The 14,687-nt window shown below is 37.9% G+C and overlaps 1 protein-coding gene across 6 annotated transcripts in view; it reads left to right on the top strand.

Moving 5' to 3' along the window:
- The window catches only part of KDM4C (lysine demethylase 4C), a 275,814-nt gene that overhangs the window by 183,727 nt on the left and 77,400 nt on the right, over window positions 1–14,687 (top strand). For all 6 annotated transcript variants that reach the window (XR_011805754.1, XM_038170513.2, XM_038170514.2 and 3 more), the window contains one exon: window positions 12,857–12,912. Coding sequence is in view for 5 of the 6 variants with exons in the window: in XM_038170513.2 (XP_038026441.1) it covers window positions 12,857–12,912 (56 nt within the window). In the remaining variant the exon portion in view is untranslated. The remainder of the gene's footprint in view (window positions 1–12,856; window positions 12,913–14,687) is intronic.

Here is a 14,687-nt window from a genome sequence, read left to right on the forward strand (position 1 = left end):
AGGGCTGCTTTCTAGCCATTCTCCACCCAACCTGTATTTGTGTTTGGGATTGCCCTGCCCCAGATTCAGGACCTTGTTGAACCTCATGAAGTTCGCACAGACCCATCTCTCAGGCCTGCCCGGGTCCCTCTGAATGGCATCCCTTCCCTCCAGTGTGTTGACTGCACCATACAGGTTGGTGTCATCGGCAAACTTACTGAGAATTACAGAATCATAGAATCAATCATTAAGGTTGGAAAAGGCCTCCAAGATCATCTGGCCTAACCACTACCCAACCACCAATGTCACCCACTAAACCATGTCCCTAAGCACCATATCCAACCTTTCCTTGAACACCCCCAGGGATAGTGACACCACCACTTCCCTAAAATATTAATTCTGTCTTCTGACTGGAAATAGATTTGTGTACTTATTACACCATTACAAAATAAAGAAAAAAATAAATTGGGTCAAATGCTTTGTACAAGTCCAGGTAGATAATGTTAGTTGCTCTTTTCCTATCGTCCAATGCTGTAGAACCATCACGTAAGGCCACCAGATTTGTCAGCCATAATCTGCCCGTAGTGAAGCCATGTTGGTTGTCATCATCCACCATGATCTAGCCAGGCACAGAGATGGTACTGACCGGCCTGTAGTTCCCTGGGTCTTTCTTTTTTTCATTTTTTAAAAGTAGGGGTTATGTTTCCCTTCTTCCAGTGAGTGGGAGCTTCACCAGACAGACACACCTTTTCAAGTATGACGGGTAGTGGCTTAGCGACTATATCCACCACTTCCCACAGGACTTGTGGATTGATTTCATTAAGTCCCATGGACTTGTTGTATACCTTCAGTTTCCTTAGGTGGTCTCACATCTGATCTACACCTGGTGGTTTGTCATTCTTCCATTCCCTGCCTTCTGGGGCCCAGGTTATGTGCCTGGAGCTCTTGCCAGTGAAGACAGGCAAAAACATCATTGCATACTTCAGCCTATTTCATAACCCAGGTGACCAGGTCTCCCATTTCTTTCCAGAGAGGGCCTGTATTTTCCCTATCTTCTTTGTAACACTGATGTACCTGTAGAAGCTTTTTTTGTTGCCCTCAATTTCTCTGGCTAAATTTAATTCTAATAGGACCTTGGTTTTCCTTGCCTGATCCCTGGCTGCTTGGACAATGCCTCTGTATCCCTCCCAGGCTATCTGTCCATACTTCCCATCTCTGCAGGCCTCTTTTTTCTGTTTGAGTTTGGTCGCGAGCTCCTTGTTCATCCATGCAGTCCTCCTGGTGTTTTTGCATTATTTCCTCATTGTTGGGATGTGCCACTCCTGAGCTTGGAGGACGTGATTCTTGAATATTAACCAGTTTTACTGGAATCCTCTTCCCTGCAGGGCTGTATCCCATGGTACTCCACCAAGCAGATCCCTGAAGAGGGCACTGTCTGCTCTCCCACAGTCCAGGGTAGTGAGCTTGCTGTGCTCCCACCTCACTGCCTTCTGGATCCTAAACTACACCATTCCATTCGTGGTTACTGCAGCTAAGGCTGCTCTTGGATTCCCCACCAGCCCATCCTTGTTGGTAACAATAAGATCCTGCATTGCACTGCTCCTCATTGGCTGCTCTATCACTTGAGGAAGAAAATTGTCATCAGTACATTCCAAGAACCTCCAGGATTACCTGTGCCTTGCTATGCTGTCCCTGCAACAGATACCGGGGTGGTTGAAGTCCCCCATGAAGACCAGGGCTTGTGAACATGAGGCTGCTTCTGTCTGTCTGTGGAGGGCATCATCTGCTTGGTCTTCCTGATCTGATGGTCTGTAGCAGACCCCCACTATAATGTCCCCTTCCTTTGCCCTCCCTGTGATGCTGACCCATAAGCTCTCTGCCAGCTCCTCATACATCCCCAGGCAGAGTTCTATATTCTTCAGATGCTCATTGACATAGAAGGCATTGCCCCCTTCTTGTCTCCTCTGCCTGTCCTTCCTAAAGAGCCTGCATCCTTCTATTCCCACACTCCAGTCCATCCCACCATATCTCTGTAATGCCCATGAGGTCATAGCCCCAGAGGCTTGAATACATCTGTATCTACTCTTGTTTATTCCCCATGCTATGTGTGTTAGCATAGAGACATTTAAGTTGGGCCCCTGATGAAGCTGACGTACTGGCTGGAGTGGCTGAAATTCCTTTGTGCTGCTCTTCAGGTGCTCTTCACAAGCTTGTCAAGCCTGTGACTGAAGATGTTCTTCCCATCCTTTGACAGCTGGACCCCTTCAGCCCCCAGCAGCCCAGGTTTCTCAAAACCTCCATAGCTTTTCCAGACTACTTTAGCCCTCCTAGCACTGCAGAAACAATTCAGCACCTAAACTGATCAGTTGGCACTGATTTCAAGAACTGTGTGTATCTCAGAGATTCTATATTGAGTACTAATAGCAAATGTTGAGCAGTTTAGTGGCTTTTTTTTTTTTTTCCTGCAGATAAGCTTTCTTATGCTTCGTATTTTGTACTCATAGTTAGTCTTTTGATTTATATATGGTTTTTGGTTAAAGTGACATCAGCTGAATGATTTTTTTTTAATTTTTATTTTCAAGGCATCAGAAAAGAGCTTTCTGCATTCAAGCCCACAAACTACCCTATTTCACCCTACTAAAAATAATGATTTTGAATACTCTTTTTATAGTACTGCCCTTCTCACTGATACAATGTCAGCATTTCTATTATAAACTCCCATTTTCACAGCCTGGTAACTGCCAAAATAACTCACTACATGTGGGTTGGCATATAGTGTTTTAATTTTCAGACTGATTCTGCTACCTAGCTTTAAAAGCATTTTGATACTGCTAATAAAGAGAAATTGCTGGGCTGAGTGTAAAAAAAAATAAATGACTATAGCAAGAAACCTTAAGTTTTTTCTTTTTAGAAAAATAAGGCTAGATTTTGTTTATTTATTTATTTCTGAAAGAGGATTTTCCCCAAGTTTCTGTGCAAACAGATGACTCAGTAGATTGTACTGGATGCTCCCAGTAGGGAGAATCACTTTTAAATGCCAGCGCTAACCATTTTAGCTAATGATGTTAATCAGATGTGGGAAGCATTATGTTTCTAGTTTTGGTGTAAGTCTAGGAACAGGATATGCATTGATTATAAAAACAATCTCTGACACAATATATTTTAACAAGATTGTAACTAGTTTCTTTGATGATGTCATGGAAAATTAATGGAAGACTATTAAACCTGGACAGTATATATTTAACTAAAGTGCCATAAAACTCAGAACCAAATTCCATTTAGTTCTTCAGTTCTCAGAATTGCAGAACAGGGAAGGATGGAAGGGACCTCTGGAGGTCATCTGGTCCAGTCCCCCTGCTCAGGCAGGGTCACGTAGAGCAGGTTGCCCAGAACCATGCCCAGATGGCTTTTGTCTGTCTCCAAGGAGGCCGACACCACTCTTTGGGCAGCCTGTGCCTGTGCTTTAATATACAGTAAAGAAGTGTTTCCTGAAACAGTTTCCTTTCTTTTCAGGCAACCAAGTCAACCTTTGACACTGATAACGGTGTGAGAAGGCCTGATAGACTTTGGGCAACTGTGTTTCATTTTTTCATAGAATGGCCTTTTTTGAAAGGGGCCTTGAAGATCACCTTGTTTAAATCTTAAAGGGACCTTAAAAATCATGTAATTCAAACCTCTGCCATGGGCAGGTTCCACTAGAGCAGGTTGCTGTAAGCCCTATCTAGCCTGGCCTTGAACACTTCCAGGGATGGGGCATCCACAGCTTCTCTGGGCAACCTGTGCCAGTGCCTCAGCACGTTCATATACTTCTTTCTAATATCTAATCTAAATCAACTCTCTTTAGTTTTATACCATTAACCCTTTATACCATTAACCTGTACTCCCTTCCTTATCAAGAGTCCTTCCCCATCTTCCTTAGAAGCCCCTTTAAGTACTGGAAGGCTTCAATAAGGTCTCCATAGAACCTTCTCCAAGCTGAAAACCCAGCTCTCTCAGCCTCTCTTCATAGGAGAGGTGCTTCAGCCCTCTGATCATCTTCAAGGCCCTCCTTTGGACCCACTCTTAATAGGTACATGTCTTTCTCACACTGGGTGCCCCAGAAGTGGATGCAGGACTCCAGGTGAAGTCTCAAGAGATGGAGAAGAGGGAGAGAATCACCTCCCTCAGCCTGCTAGCTACAATTATTTTGATGCAGCACTGTATAAAATAGGCTTTCTGGGCTCTAAGTGCACATTTCTGGCTCATGAATGGCTCATTTCTGGCTTTTTATCCAACAGAATCCCCAAGTCCTTCTCCACAGGGCTGCTTTCTACCCACTTACCACCCAGCCTGTATTTGTGCTTGGATTCATTTGGGTATTCTAATTCTTACCAAACAGTTTTCCATTCTCTGAAGGCTGACACAAAATTTCAGTCTGATACAGCTTTGAATCTGTCCCTGCTTGAAGCTGGAATTGGACCAGGGAAGTATCACCAACCTTGTCCAACCTAAATTCTTCTTCAGAGACCACACCTGGTCATGAGGAGTACTGCTACAAAGTTATTGCAGGGACTGGGGAAAAAGATGGAAATAGCTAGTTGCAGGATACTCTGCCTTGCACAGCTGGTGTTACGCTTCTTTCTTGAAGAAACAAATTTTTCATCTAACGATGTTCAGACTTAAATCTAATATTTACTGTTGCTTCCAAATATTGTCTTATAGTAATAGGAATAATCCTGCATATTTTTATCTGTAGAAATACCATCATTCCATTTTTGTTTGTTTATTTGCTAAATGTTTAGCTTTAGTATTATCTTCTGGCAGTGATTTCTGCTCTCTCACATATTGAGGGAAAATGATCACTTGTACATTTTATACCTTTGAATTTCAATATTTATCTATCTATTTATTTACTTATTTACCTGAAGAGCAGCTAATCTCATTCCTTTTGATATCTCTTTGAAGGGGAAGTTGTAATCTTTCTTTTTCAGATGCTTGGGAACAGTCATTCTTCTTACTATAAACATTTCCTAAATTGATTGACCAATAAGCACTGGCCAATAACCATATGCAGCCATGTAACATTCTCCATTTCGTACCGTGTATATGTATGTTTTTGCCTTTGGAGGTGCATATTGTAGCACCTTGAAAAAGGTCCTTTTTTAGGCTGGTACCCCTAACAAGCGTGGGAGTTATTTTCACCCGCTAACTGTAATGAGAGTTTTGATTCTTGCAGTGTCTTAGCTCAGCCAGTTCATTCATTCTCTGCTTACAGAAACCTCTGCTCACTCCCATTCACTATCTCAGCTCTCTCTCCTTTCCTTTCCAAGTCTTTCTATCTCAGACAACTCTCTCTTGCTTCTTGCATTCATGCAGAACACAGTTCTCAATGTTGCAGAGAGCAGGGAAGAAAGACTGCTTGCTCTGTATATATACTGTTGCCTCAGCATGACATGATGGGAAAGCTGCAATTTCACGGAAATTTTTGGCCATCCCTGAATCAAACACTTGCAGGGCAGACTGAATGTTCATGGCATTTCCCTTCTAAAATGTGCAGATTCACTAGCTGATGATGTGCAAACTTTTAATTCCAAAAAGTGGGTGACGAACAGATTTGAATGTATCTGAAAGAGACAAGCATGTCATCCAGAGCAGACATACAGCCACTTTCAAATTTGAAGAACTTACTTCAAGCTTGCAGCTTCTAAATCTTCCTCAGCCAAAGATGTGCATATGTATGAAATAAATACTAACCTCTGGTGGATTTCTTTCATGGAATTATTTAGCCTCCTCAATCAGTGTGACCTTTCAGCATCTCCAAAATGCTAAACAACTTGATAACAGTTTATTCTGGGCATAGTAAGACTTCTCAGTGACATTAAAAAAAAAAAATAAATTGAAATGCTTTTCTGAATGTTCCTAATACTAAAAATTGTTGGCATTGTTGAGGCAGAGAATGGTGAAAGCATTTATGAACAGCTGAAGATGGTGAGTTGCAATGGTAACATCTGGCAATTCTGCTAATAAATGAAGCTCCCAGACATAATGTGGATCCTGTCACTTTGCCTCACTTCATTTGTCTGTAAGTTGTTATTCAACTTTGTAAGTTGTTATTCAATCAGAAGTTTGTCTATAAAAAGGTAATTTTAAGGTAGTAGCTTGAAATGGCAAGAGTAACTGCTTCTGCATTGAAACTAAACAATCTCAAAAAAATTCTTCTGAGTGAAGATTATTCCCCTGGTGTGGAAAGATTAAAATACTCATTAGTGGGCAGTTTCTGAAAAGAACATCTGCGAATGTGTTAAGATAAAGCCCAACCTTTTTTCTTTACACAAATATAAAAATAGACACAAATATTAAAGAGCTAAGGACGTGAGCTATCTGAAAAGGCAGCTGTTCCATTTCCAAATGCACACCCTTGTTAATACTACTAAAAGATGTGACCTTGGCCCTCACAAGGTGAAACATTAAGGGTATTCATTTTCAGTTCAGAGGCTCCTATCAAAAAAGCCTACCAGAATGGCCTGAAGTACATAAAAGATGTTTCTTAGCCTTAACCATACAAATTCTATGTTAGCTGTGGAGAGTTCACGATTAGATGCCTGTTTTAAGTAATGAAGACTTTCTACTAACCAGCTTGTAAATAAGACTAATCAGCATATCTGTGACAGTTTTGCAGCAGTTCACTCTTAAAACTGAAAATGACTGTTCTGACTTCATATGAGAAGTATTTTGAAAAAAAAAACAACACCTGAGCTAACCATTTTGAGTGGTTTTAGGCACTAAACAGAGTCAACAGAAGCATAAGAAACTAGTTGACAAAAGAAGAGTGGAAATACCTTGTTCACTGGATAAATCCTACAGAATTATCCTACAAAAATCCTGTAGTGCAGAAAACATTATAAACACTTTCATTGCTTCAGACCACCAGACAAAAGGCATTCTTATGTGAAATTATTTATTCCCTTATCACTGCTACTTAAAGCTGTGATAATAAAGTTATGACAATAACTTTGTAATAATAATGTATGCATAAATTTCAGTTAATGCATTGTTTTTCAGAAGAAAAAATCTTACAAACACATGAAAAATAAATGAAATGTATATTTAATTCCTATTGAAGTATGCACTTAAGTACTGAGTAACGTGATGTTCCTAATATTTAAGTATGATTTCTAAAACATTTCAAAGTGTTTGTTAAAGCTTTAAAATGGCAGATTACATAGAATAGTAAGATCTGCTCTATTGAATTAACACAGAAACAATTTTAGCTTGTTATCCTGTCTCCAACACGAACAGAAAGGAATTCATCAGAAAGAATACGTCTTAGGCAAGCATTTCCTAATGCTCTCCCAATCTCTAACAATATGCTAATAAGAAACTGCCTTAGGCAAAGGCACTACCTGTGTATTTACTAGGTAAAAGGTAACGTTTGATGGATTTCTTTCATGAACTAATGAAGCAACTTCCTGCATTTAGTAAACTTTTGGCATCCACATGTGGCAAACTTTATCACATTTTGAGAAGAGCATTTCTTTTTGTTTGGTTTGAATCAGCTATATTCTGGTGTTCTCTGATAGCAACCACCTGCTGGATGTTACGCTGGAATACTTAGTCAAGTATTTTTCAAAGCCCTAATGATTTTATTGGGATCTTTCAGACTCCATACTGTTGTCTTTTTCCAGGTCTGAACACCAGCAACATGCTTAGTTATCCTTTAGTTATCACTTGTTGCAGATGTTGTTAACTGAATATAAGCTTTTTTCATTTCTCTCTTTCTCTCTCTCAATGAGATATGCGAAGTAAGGTTATTAATCTGGAAAACAGGATGCAATTAAATAGGGAATAGTGCAAGATAATGAAGCTTGAGAACAGACACAGAAATGGGGAGCAATCATACCAGCCACTGCTGTGGAAGGGTTTCTGAGGGTTGCAGTGCATGAACGTAAAGTCAGTGCTATCCAAAGAATTGAACACTGTGGAGGGAAATGTGGGATTCAAGACATCAACTAATCCTGCTCTGCCTAATATTATTGAGAATTTGCTCTCATTGCATTTCAGAAGTAAAGATGTGACCTCAGACGAAGATAGTGATTTAAAAAGTAGTGATAGTTTAACCTACTAAGGAGCTGTAGATGGAAAATGGCAAAAATGAAAGGAGCAATCTGTTTTTCATGTTTATGATGCATAAAGAAAAAAGCAAAAAGCAAAAAAAAAAAAAAAAAAGGCTTAAACTGCAGCAGGGAACCTTCAGGTTAGCTGTTAGGAAAAACTTCCAGATGGCAGGGATATGAAAAGACTGGAAAAGATTGTTAGGGTGATTATGGAGGAGACTCTGTCACCACATTTTATGAGGATGTTCTTCGAAACATGTTAGATAAAATTAATTAGGAATAACGTTTTATTTACCCTGTATTTATCCACCCACATAGATGTATATTTCTTTTAACTGGATAAATATTATTCCTCGGAAGTGCCATCATAATTTACAGGGTCAATAGAGGGTCAGGAAGAAAAAAGAGACAGCAGTTTAACAAAGAAAGAGGATCAAGTGTGACACGTTCATAGTGGTCCACAAGAAAAAACATTATTTGACTTATACATGTACATCTCTCTGCTGTGGCTCCACTGAGCTGTGTTTCCTTTCTGTGTCAGACAGCTTACTGTCTGACACAGAATGCCATTGCTGGTGAATTAAGTGTGCAAGTATCAAAATGTGAAAACTGTTTTTTAATTAGCATCATTGTCAATATGACTCTATTTTGGTAGAATGCAAAAAATACTCAAGAACAACCAAATGCATTCATTTTGATGTATAAATAAATGCGAACATTTTTTTCCCCTTGTGTTCATCCATGCAACAGTAACTAAATATGCTTGAGTAATGGCATATCATTCCAATAAGGGTGATATATCTTTTGGATGTATGTACCAAAGAGAGCATGGTTAATTCACATTGACTTTCGCTGTTGTTTGTAGCAGTGACTGCAACAGATAGTACAGCATACACCAGATTAGGAATATTGGTTGCAAAATGCTGTTTCATTGTAAGCAATGGTGACTGTGCAGTCCAGAAACCGCAGATGTGATCTGTATTGTTATGAAAAAATGCATTGCTTACACTGAAAATCTAAAAGGTGACGTGAACGTTTGTGTGATAAGGTTTCTGAATTATATGGAAATGGCTTAGTTTATGCAGCTATGAGGAGAGAGTGTTTTCTTTTATAATTCCAGAATGTAATGGAGATTTTTAAGCAGATGAGCAATTTAAAATATTCTAAGATTTAATTTTGATAAGTGTAAAATAATATGCGTAAGAAATTATTATCTCATGCAAATACAAATGTAATAAAATCCTTGTTTAAAGGATTTACAGAGTAATAGTGAATACTGGATGTGTACTAGGACCAGGCTCTGAAGTCTGTTGCTATCCTGGATTTTACACACAGAAAGCTCTCTCACTTTTTTTTTTTGATGAGGACAAGTGTAATAATTGCTAATGTAGTCTGATCTCGGTGCCATCCATGGCAGGTATACCTTTACTAGGAATCTTAGTATTTCTAATAATCAGCTGTCCTGTGTTTTCATTGTTCACAGTATGTTGAAACTGGAGGTAAATTTATAGCCAAACTACATGGATATAGGACAATGTTTTGCGAAGCAAGGATGATGTAAGAAAAAGATCTAACAGGCTTTAACTATGGGCCTTCTCACACAGATTTGCTATGAACATCAATGTCGTTTTCAAGTTCTGTATCCACCAGACAACAACCTGTTTCATTATTGCCTACCACCACTAGACAGTGGTAGACTCACTGATGTTTCATATAGGTAGTCTTTGAGAAAGAAACACATTTGGTTCCTGCAGGCCGTGTGTAGGACATTTTTTTTTTTTTCTAGCTGGTGCTGCTGAGAATAATTAGAGTCACCTTCTTTTATCTGGCTTTTTTTTTTTTTCCTAACCTAGTGTGAAAAGTTTGCAATTAGTGGATAAGGGTTATGACTTCTTATTGCCAAGCCACTCTCCGTCAAGTTTGAAGAGTCATGGCAATCAAGCAAAGACCCTGGTGACTGGGAAATGGGAAACATCTCCACTTTATGGCCTTGAACTGTCTAGTTGCATTAACAAACTACACAGCAAAAGATCAGATTAAGCTTTTCCTTCAAAGTAAAAAGTATTAATTAGAAGCAGGACAAGTTCATTGACATTTTAGTACTGAATTTCAAAGTAAGCTGGAATAAAAACATCAAAGCTCATAAGTTAGGGGCAAGAATCTCTACTTTATTTTGCAAAACTGAGAGGTATTCTGTTTTGCAAATGACAAATTGTTCTGATACAATAAATATCAATAAAGTGCTTCAATTAAAAAAAAAAAAAGAAAAAACAACAGGAAGCATGTGAGGGAATTCACAGGTGAAGGATAAGCTGAACATTTAATTTTGAAGAGGAAAATGATTTTTTCCCCACAAAGATTTCTACTAAATCAGACTCATGTTCTCTTCACCAATCTGCAGATGTTATTCCACATCTTCATTGTAAGCTTCCTGCCCCTTCAAAACTGCAAATGAGTTAGAGAAAGACTGTCAAGTAGTCCTCACAGCTCCTTTTCTATGAGGAGCTTATGTGGTATTTGCCTCTTACTGAATGGATGTTCCATTTTGAGTATTATATTTATGCTGCTTGGTTCATCTGTTTTGTTACTCTCATATGGCTTTGGAGAAGCTTGCCCATCTATTTTTACTGTTTTCATCTTGTATTTCCCACTGTCTTATGTAAAACTAACAAGTTGGAAAGGAACATTCTGTTGGTCAGTAGCTCAGCTGGCAAGCTCTGTATATAAAGCTAAATGCTAATAGGAGAAAAGATGACCCATTCACTCACAATGTCGAAGTGAATCAAAGGAAGAGCTCAGAAATAGATCTTGCCTTTGCTGATCTGTAAGCAAGGATCTGAAGATAAATCAGATTGCAGAGGACACAGTGCTGTAGGATTACTCTGTGGTTGTGTGATCGATGCTCCTCAGGAGTCACAGGTAGGTTTAAGGATCTATAGACTGTTTCATCCTGTAGATTTCACATGTAAGTACCTGCTTGTAAATGCCTTGAGTACTGAATGTCAATTAGAATCACATTTCCCATGACTTCAGTGGTACTTTATTGGAAACACATCAATATGCTCAGTAGCTGTTTAGTGGAATTTTTATTGTATTATCTCAGAATCAGTTCTGCACAGTGAAAGCGCATAAAGACAATTTGATTCCTTACCATCTAGTTTGGGAAAGTCTTTATGTCAGCCTCGTGTAGTTAAGTAACTTTTCAGTAACTAACTGAGTGTTGTGTTTGAAACCAAAATTTATTCAAGATAAGAAAGAGTAATAATTCTTCATATAGCTTGAGTGTATTTCTATGTGGATGGCAGCACCAAATTATTCTAATGACATCCAAAGCAGGGTAAGAAACATGGAAAAAGAATTTGAAGATAATTTGAATGAACTTGATCAGAGGTTGACAAAATTTAATACCTGTATAGGTTGGCAAAAAGCATACCAAGTAGTTATGATACCCTAAGTATCTACAAATACTTAGAAGGTAATTATGTATATGAAAGAAATTATGTGTTGGAAAGATAATTATGTATAGCAGTTGCACAGCATCACAGAGTAATGAGTTGAACCTAAAATAAGACATGGTACATTAGACGGTATTTGGTATGTGAAGTGGAAGAGTAAGTTCTCTTAGAGGAATTCTGGCTCACCATTTTGCCCTACCTTTAAGAGTGAACACAATGAGGAGAAAGAGGAAATAATCAGCCCTTCTCCCTGCCTCCCTCTTTTGATTGTTCTCCATTCCACCTACTCCTGCCCCTCTGTCCAGTTTTGTTAGGCTTGATACAAGAGGAGATTTCATAAGATGCAGTGTGAGAATCTCACAAAGGTACAGCTGATTGAGTAAAAAGGGTGGCTCTGGGAGAAACAGTTCAAATCATATGGATTATGAGTGTAGTCCTATGGAGTATTACGCTATTGAAGCTTTTTCCTGCATTGAAGAAGCTCCCTAAAGCTATACGCACTATATGTTGAAACACGTGCTAAGTGCTGCAATACCGGCCCCGTTACGTTCCAGTGTTCCTCTTTAATGCAGAAGCTACCTGTTCCTCCTCAGTCTCCTCTGAATACCTGAAGGAATTGGTATCCTAAGCCCATGGATTTCCTTATTTAATGGTCATTGTTCACTGTTACAAAGGGAACTGTTACCTGAATATGTTGAGTCCCATCCCAGGTCTCTTGTGGTTAAATTAGTTAACCTCATTTATCTTCTCCACACCTCTGTAGTAACACTAATTAGATGAAAGTGGTACTGTATGAGAGTTCTCAATGGTATTGGTATGTAAGGCAAAAAGTTATCTGCTTAAATTGCAAAGATAATTTATTTGTCGCAAGGAAGTAGGAAAGGAAAGTTGTTTCCTTGTTTTTAGGAAAGGGCTTACAGGAAACAGTACAGCAAAGACTGACCTGTTTTGTTATTTGAGTTGAATCAATTACTTACAAGTCAAGAATTTGATAACTTTTATTAAGCTAATTATACGTAATTTTACTTTGTTTTACCTTAGTAAGCTGCATGGCAATTGCAGCCTTTCTATTGCAATACTGATTGCCTTTTCATTTGTTACTGTCTTCAAAGTAATTCTATCACTTTGTTCAAGACTAATATTTAAAACATTTTTCTTCAGCTTTTTTGAGTCATGACTCTTGTTGTTATATATTCTTCTATTTTTCCTGTAAGGAAATGCAGTGTTTATAAGTGGCAGGTTGTGACCCAGCACTTAATTACATTAGCAATTTACATATCCTTAAGATCAGCTGAATAAGACTTGTTTCTACACTGTTTTTATTTTTAGGAATGTTGTCTCTGCAATTTGAGAGGTGGTGCATTAAAGGAAACTACTGACAAGAAGTAAGTAATATATTTGTCAAGATTGCATGTTCTTGTTTTAATTTTTTTCGCAATCCATTCCCATGTACAGAGCATTTGTAAGCTTAATTATTTGACAGTGTCCCTTTAAGTTGAATCATTGCAGAATTAAAATTACTCCTATTGAAAAGTGCAGCTGCCATTTTGTGAAATACATCCTAAAATGTACATTTGTTTTGGTATTTGCACAGGCTTATGTGTTCCAAATTCCATTCTGCTGGTTGTTGTGTAAAGGAAGCAAATGAGAGCTCATTTGTCATTGTTTGCATGGTCAAATCTTGCCAAACAGTGAAATGCGTATTCTTCTTTATTCCTGGAAATTTGTGATTACAGAATTTAATAGGGAGCCTTTGAACTTCTGCTGGAAACAATATTTTATATTAATTAATCTGAGTAATATTAAAATACTTCTGGACTTGAAATGTTTTTCTAAGTATGTTTCTATCATACGCTGTCAAAAATAGTATTGTTTCTGACATCATACTATTAACAGCATTAGTATTTTTCTCTTCATTTTTATGATAGTGCAGTATACCAGTTAACCTAAATAAATAAAATGAGAAATGTTGTGGCTTAACATTTTTAAAGCCCAATACTGAAACAGTCTTCATGCATTTGGGGTTTTCACATAATTAGTTAAATAGTTGTAGTATATTAGCAATATCATGTAGACCACTTTCTTTATAAATCCCTTTGGACTACAGTCATAAGTGCTCATCTAGCTGCAATGTTCTTTTCCACTTAGCAGGCCAGAATTTATTTATCAATCATTTGCAATTGGTTGCATAGTGTTTTTCTCTGCATTTTGTAAATTTCTGGTTGAGGAGAAGGTTGTATGTAAAATTCAATTATCTTCAGAAGCATTAATATTGTTATCAAATTAATGAAGGTTTTGACAAACTCATGAAAATACTTAGCTGCTTTATATCTCTGCTTTAAACTCCCCATAATAGTTATTTGTTACTTGCTTTTTCTAACCAGGAAAAAAAAATAATAAAAAGACAAACTGTGTAATCTAAACAGAATTTATGATGTCATTTTTATATTTGGAACCGACAGATTACATCTTTGAAAATAAGTCTTTTTTTTGTAGATCAGTTAATTTAAATTTTTTCATAAGATTTATTCATAGGACAAAAAAGAAAAAACTCAGGGATCTGCAGAATATGTATTCCTCTGCAGAACTATACCTGAAGTCTTTGGTTTTGCATTATATCTCTCTCTAGGTTTCTGTTACAGATTTGTGAAATAACAGCTTTGTAAAAGTCATTCAACTCTTGTTTTCCTGTTCGCATAACAGATTATAGTTGCTATAAAATGTTGAGTCCTCACCCATACTTAACACTGTTCTATCTACCATTTCAAACTTTTGAAACATTTCAGAAGGTTATGATCCATTTTTTTTCTCCAACAAGTAGAAAATCCAACATAAGCATTCTCTTCCTTCCTTCTCTCTCATATACTCATTAGAGATGCAGAATTGGCATTACTTAGATTTAAAAAGTTATAAATCAGACATGGTGGGGGAGTTACAATTTGCGGTAAAGGAGAGCTGCGATTCCTTCTTGAGTGAAGACAGCAATTGTTACGAGTCCTGTTAGGTTGATAGCCGTCAGAGTATAAGAGCTTGAGTCTAGATTTATCGAATAGACATTCTATTTACAGCATTTCTTTCCCCATAAAGCTTAGATGGTAAGACACCTACTGTTAAGACAATGTACTTTTGCAGGCAGGCAGCAAGGAGGAAAAAAAAAGTT

Source organism: Anas platyrhynchos, chromosome Z (genome assembly GCF_047663525.1).
Source record: "Anas platyrhynchos isolate ZD024472 breed Pekin duck chromosome Z, IASCAAS_PekinDuck_T2T, whole genome shotgun sequence".
Lineage (NCBI taxonomy): Eukaryota > Metazoa > Chordata > Aves > Anseriformes > Anatidae > Anas > Anas platyrhynchos.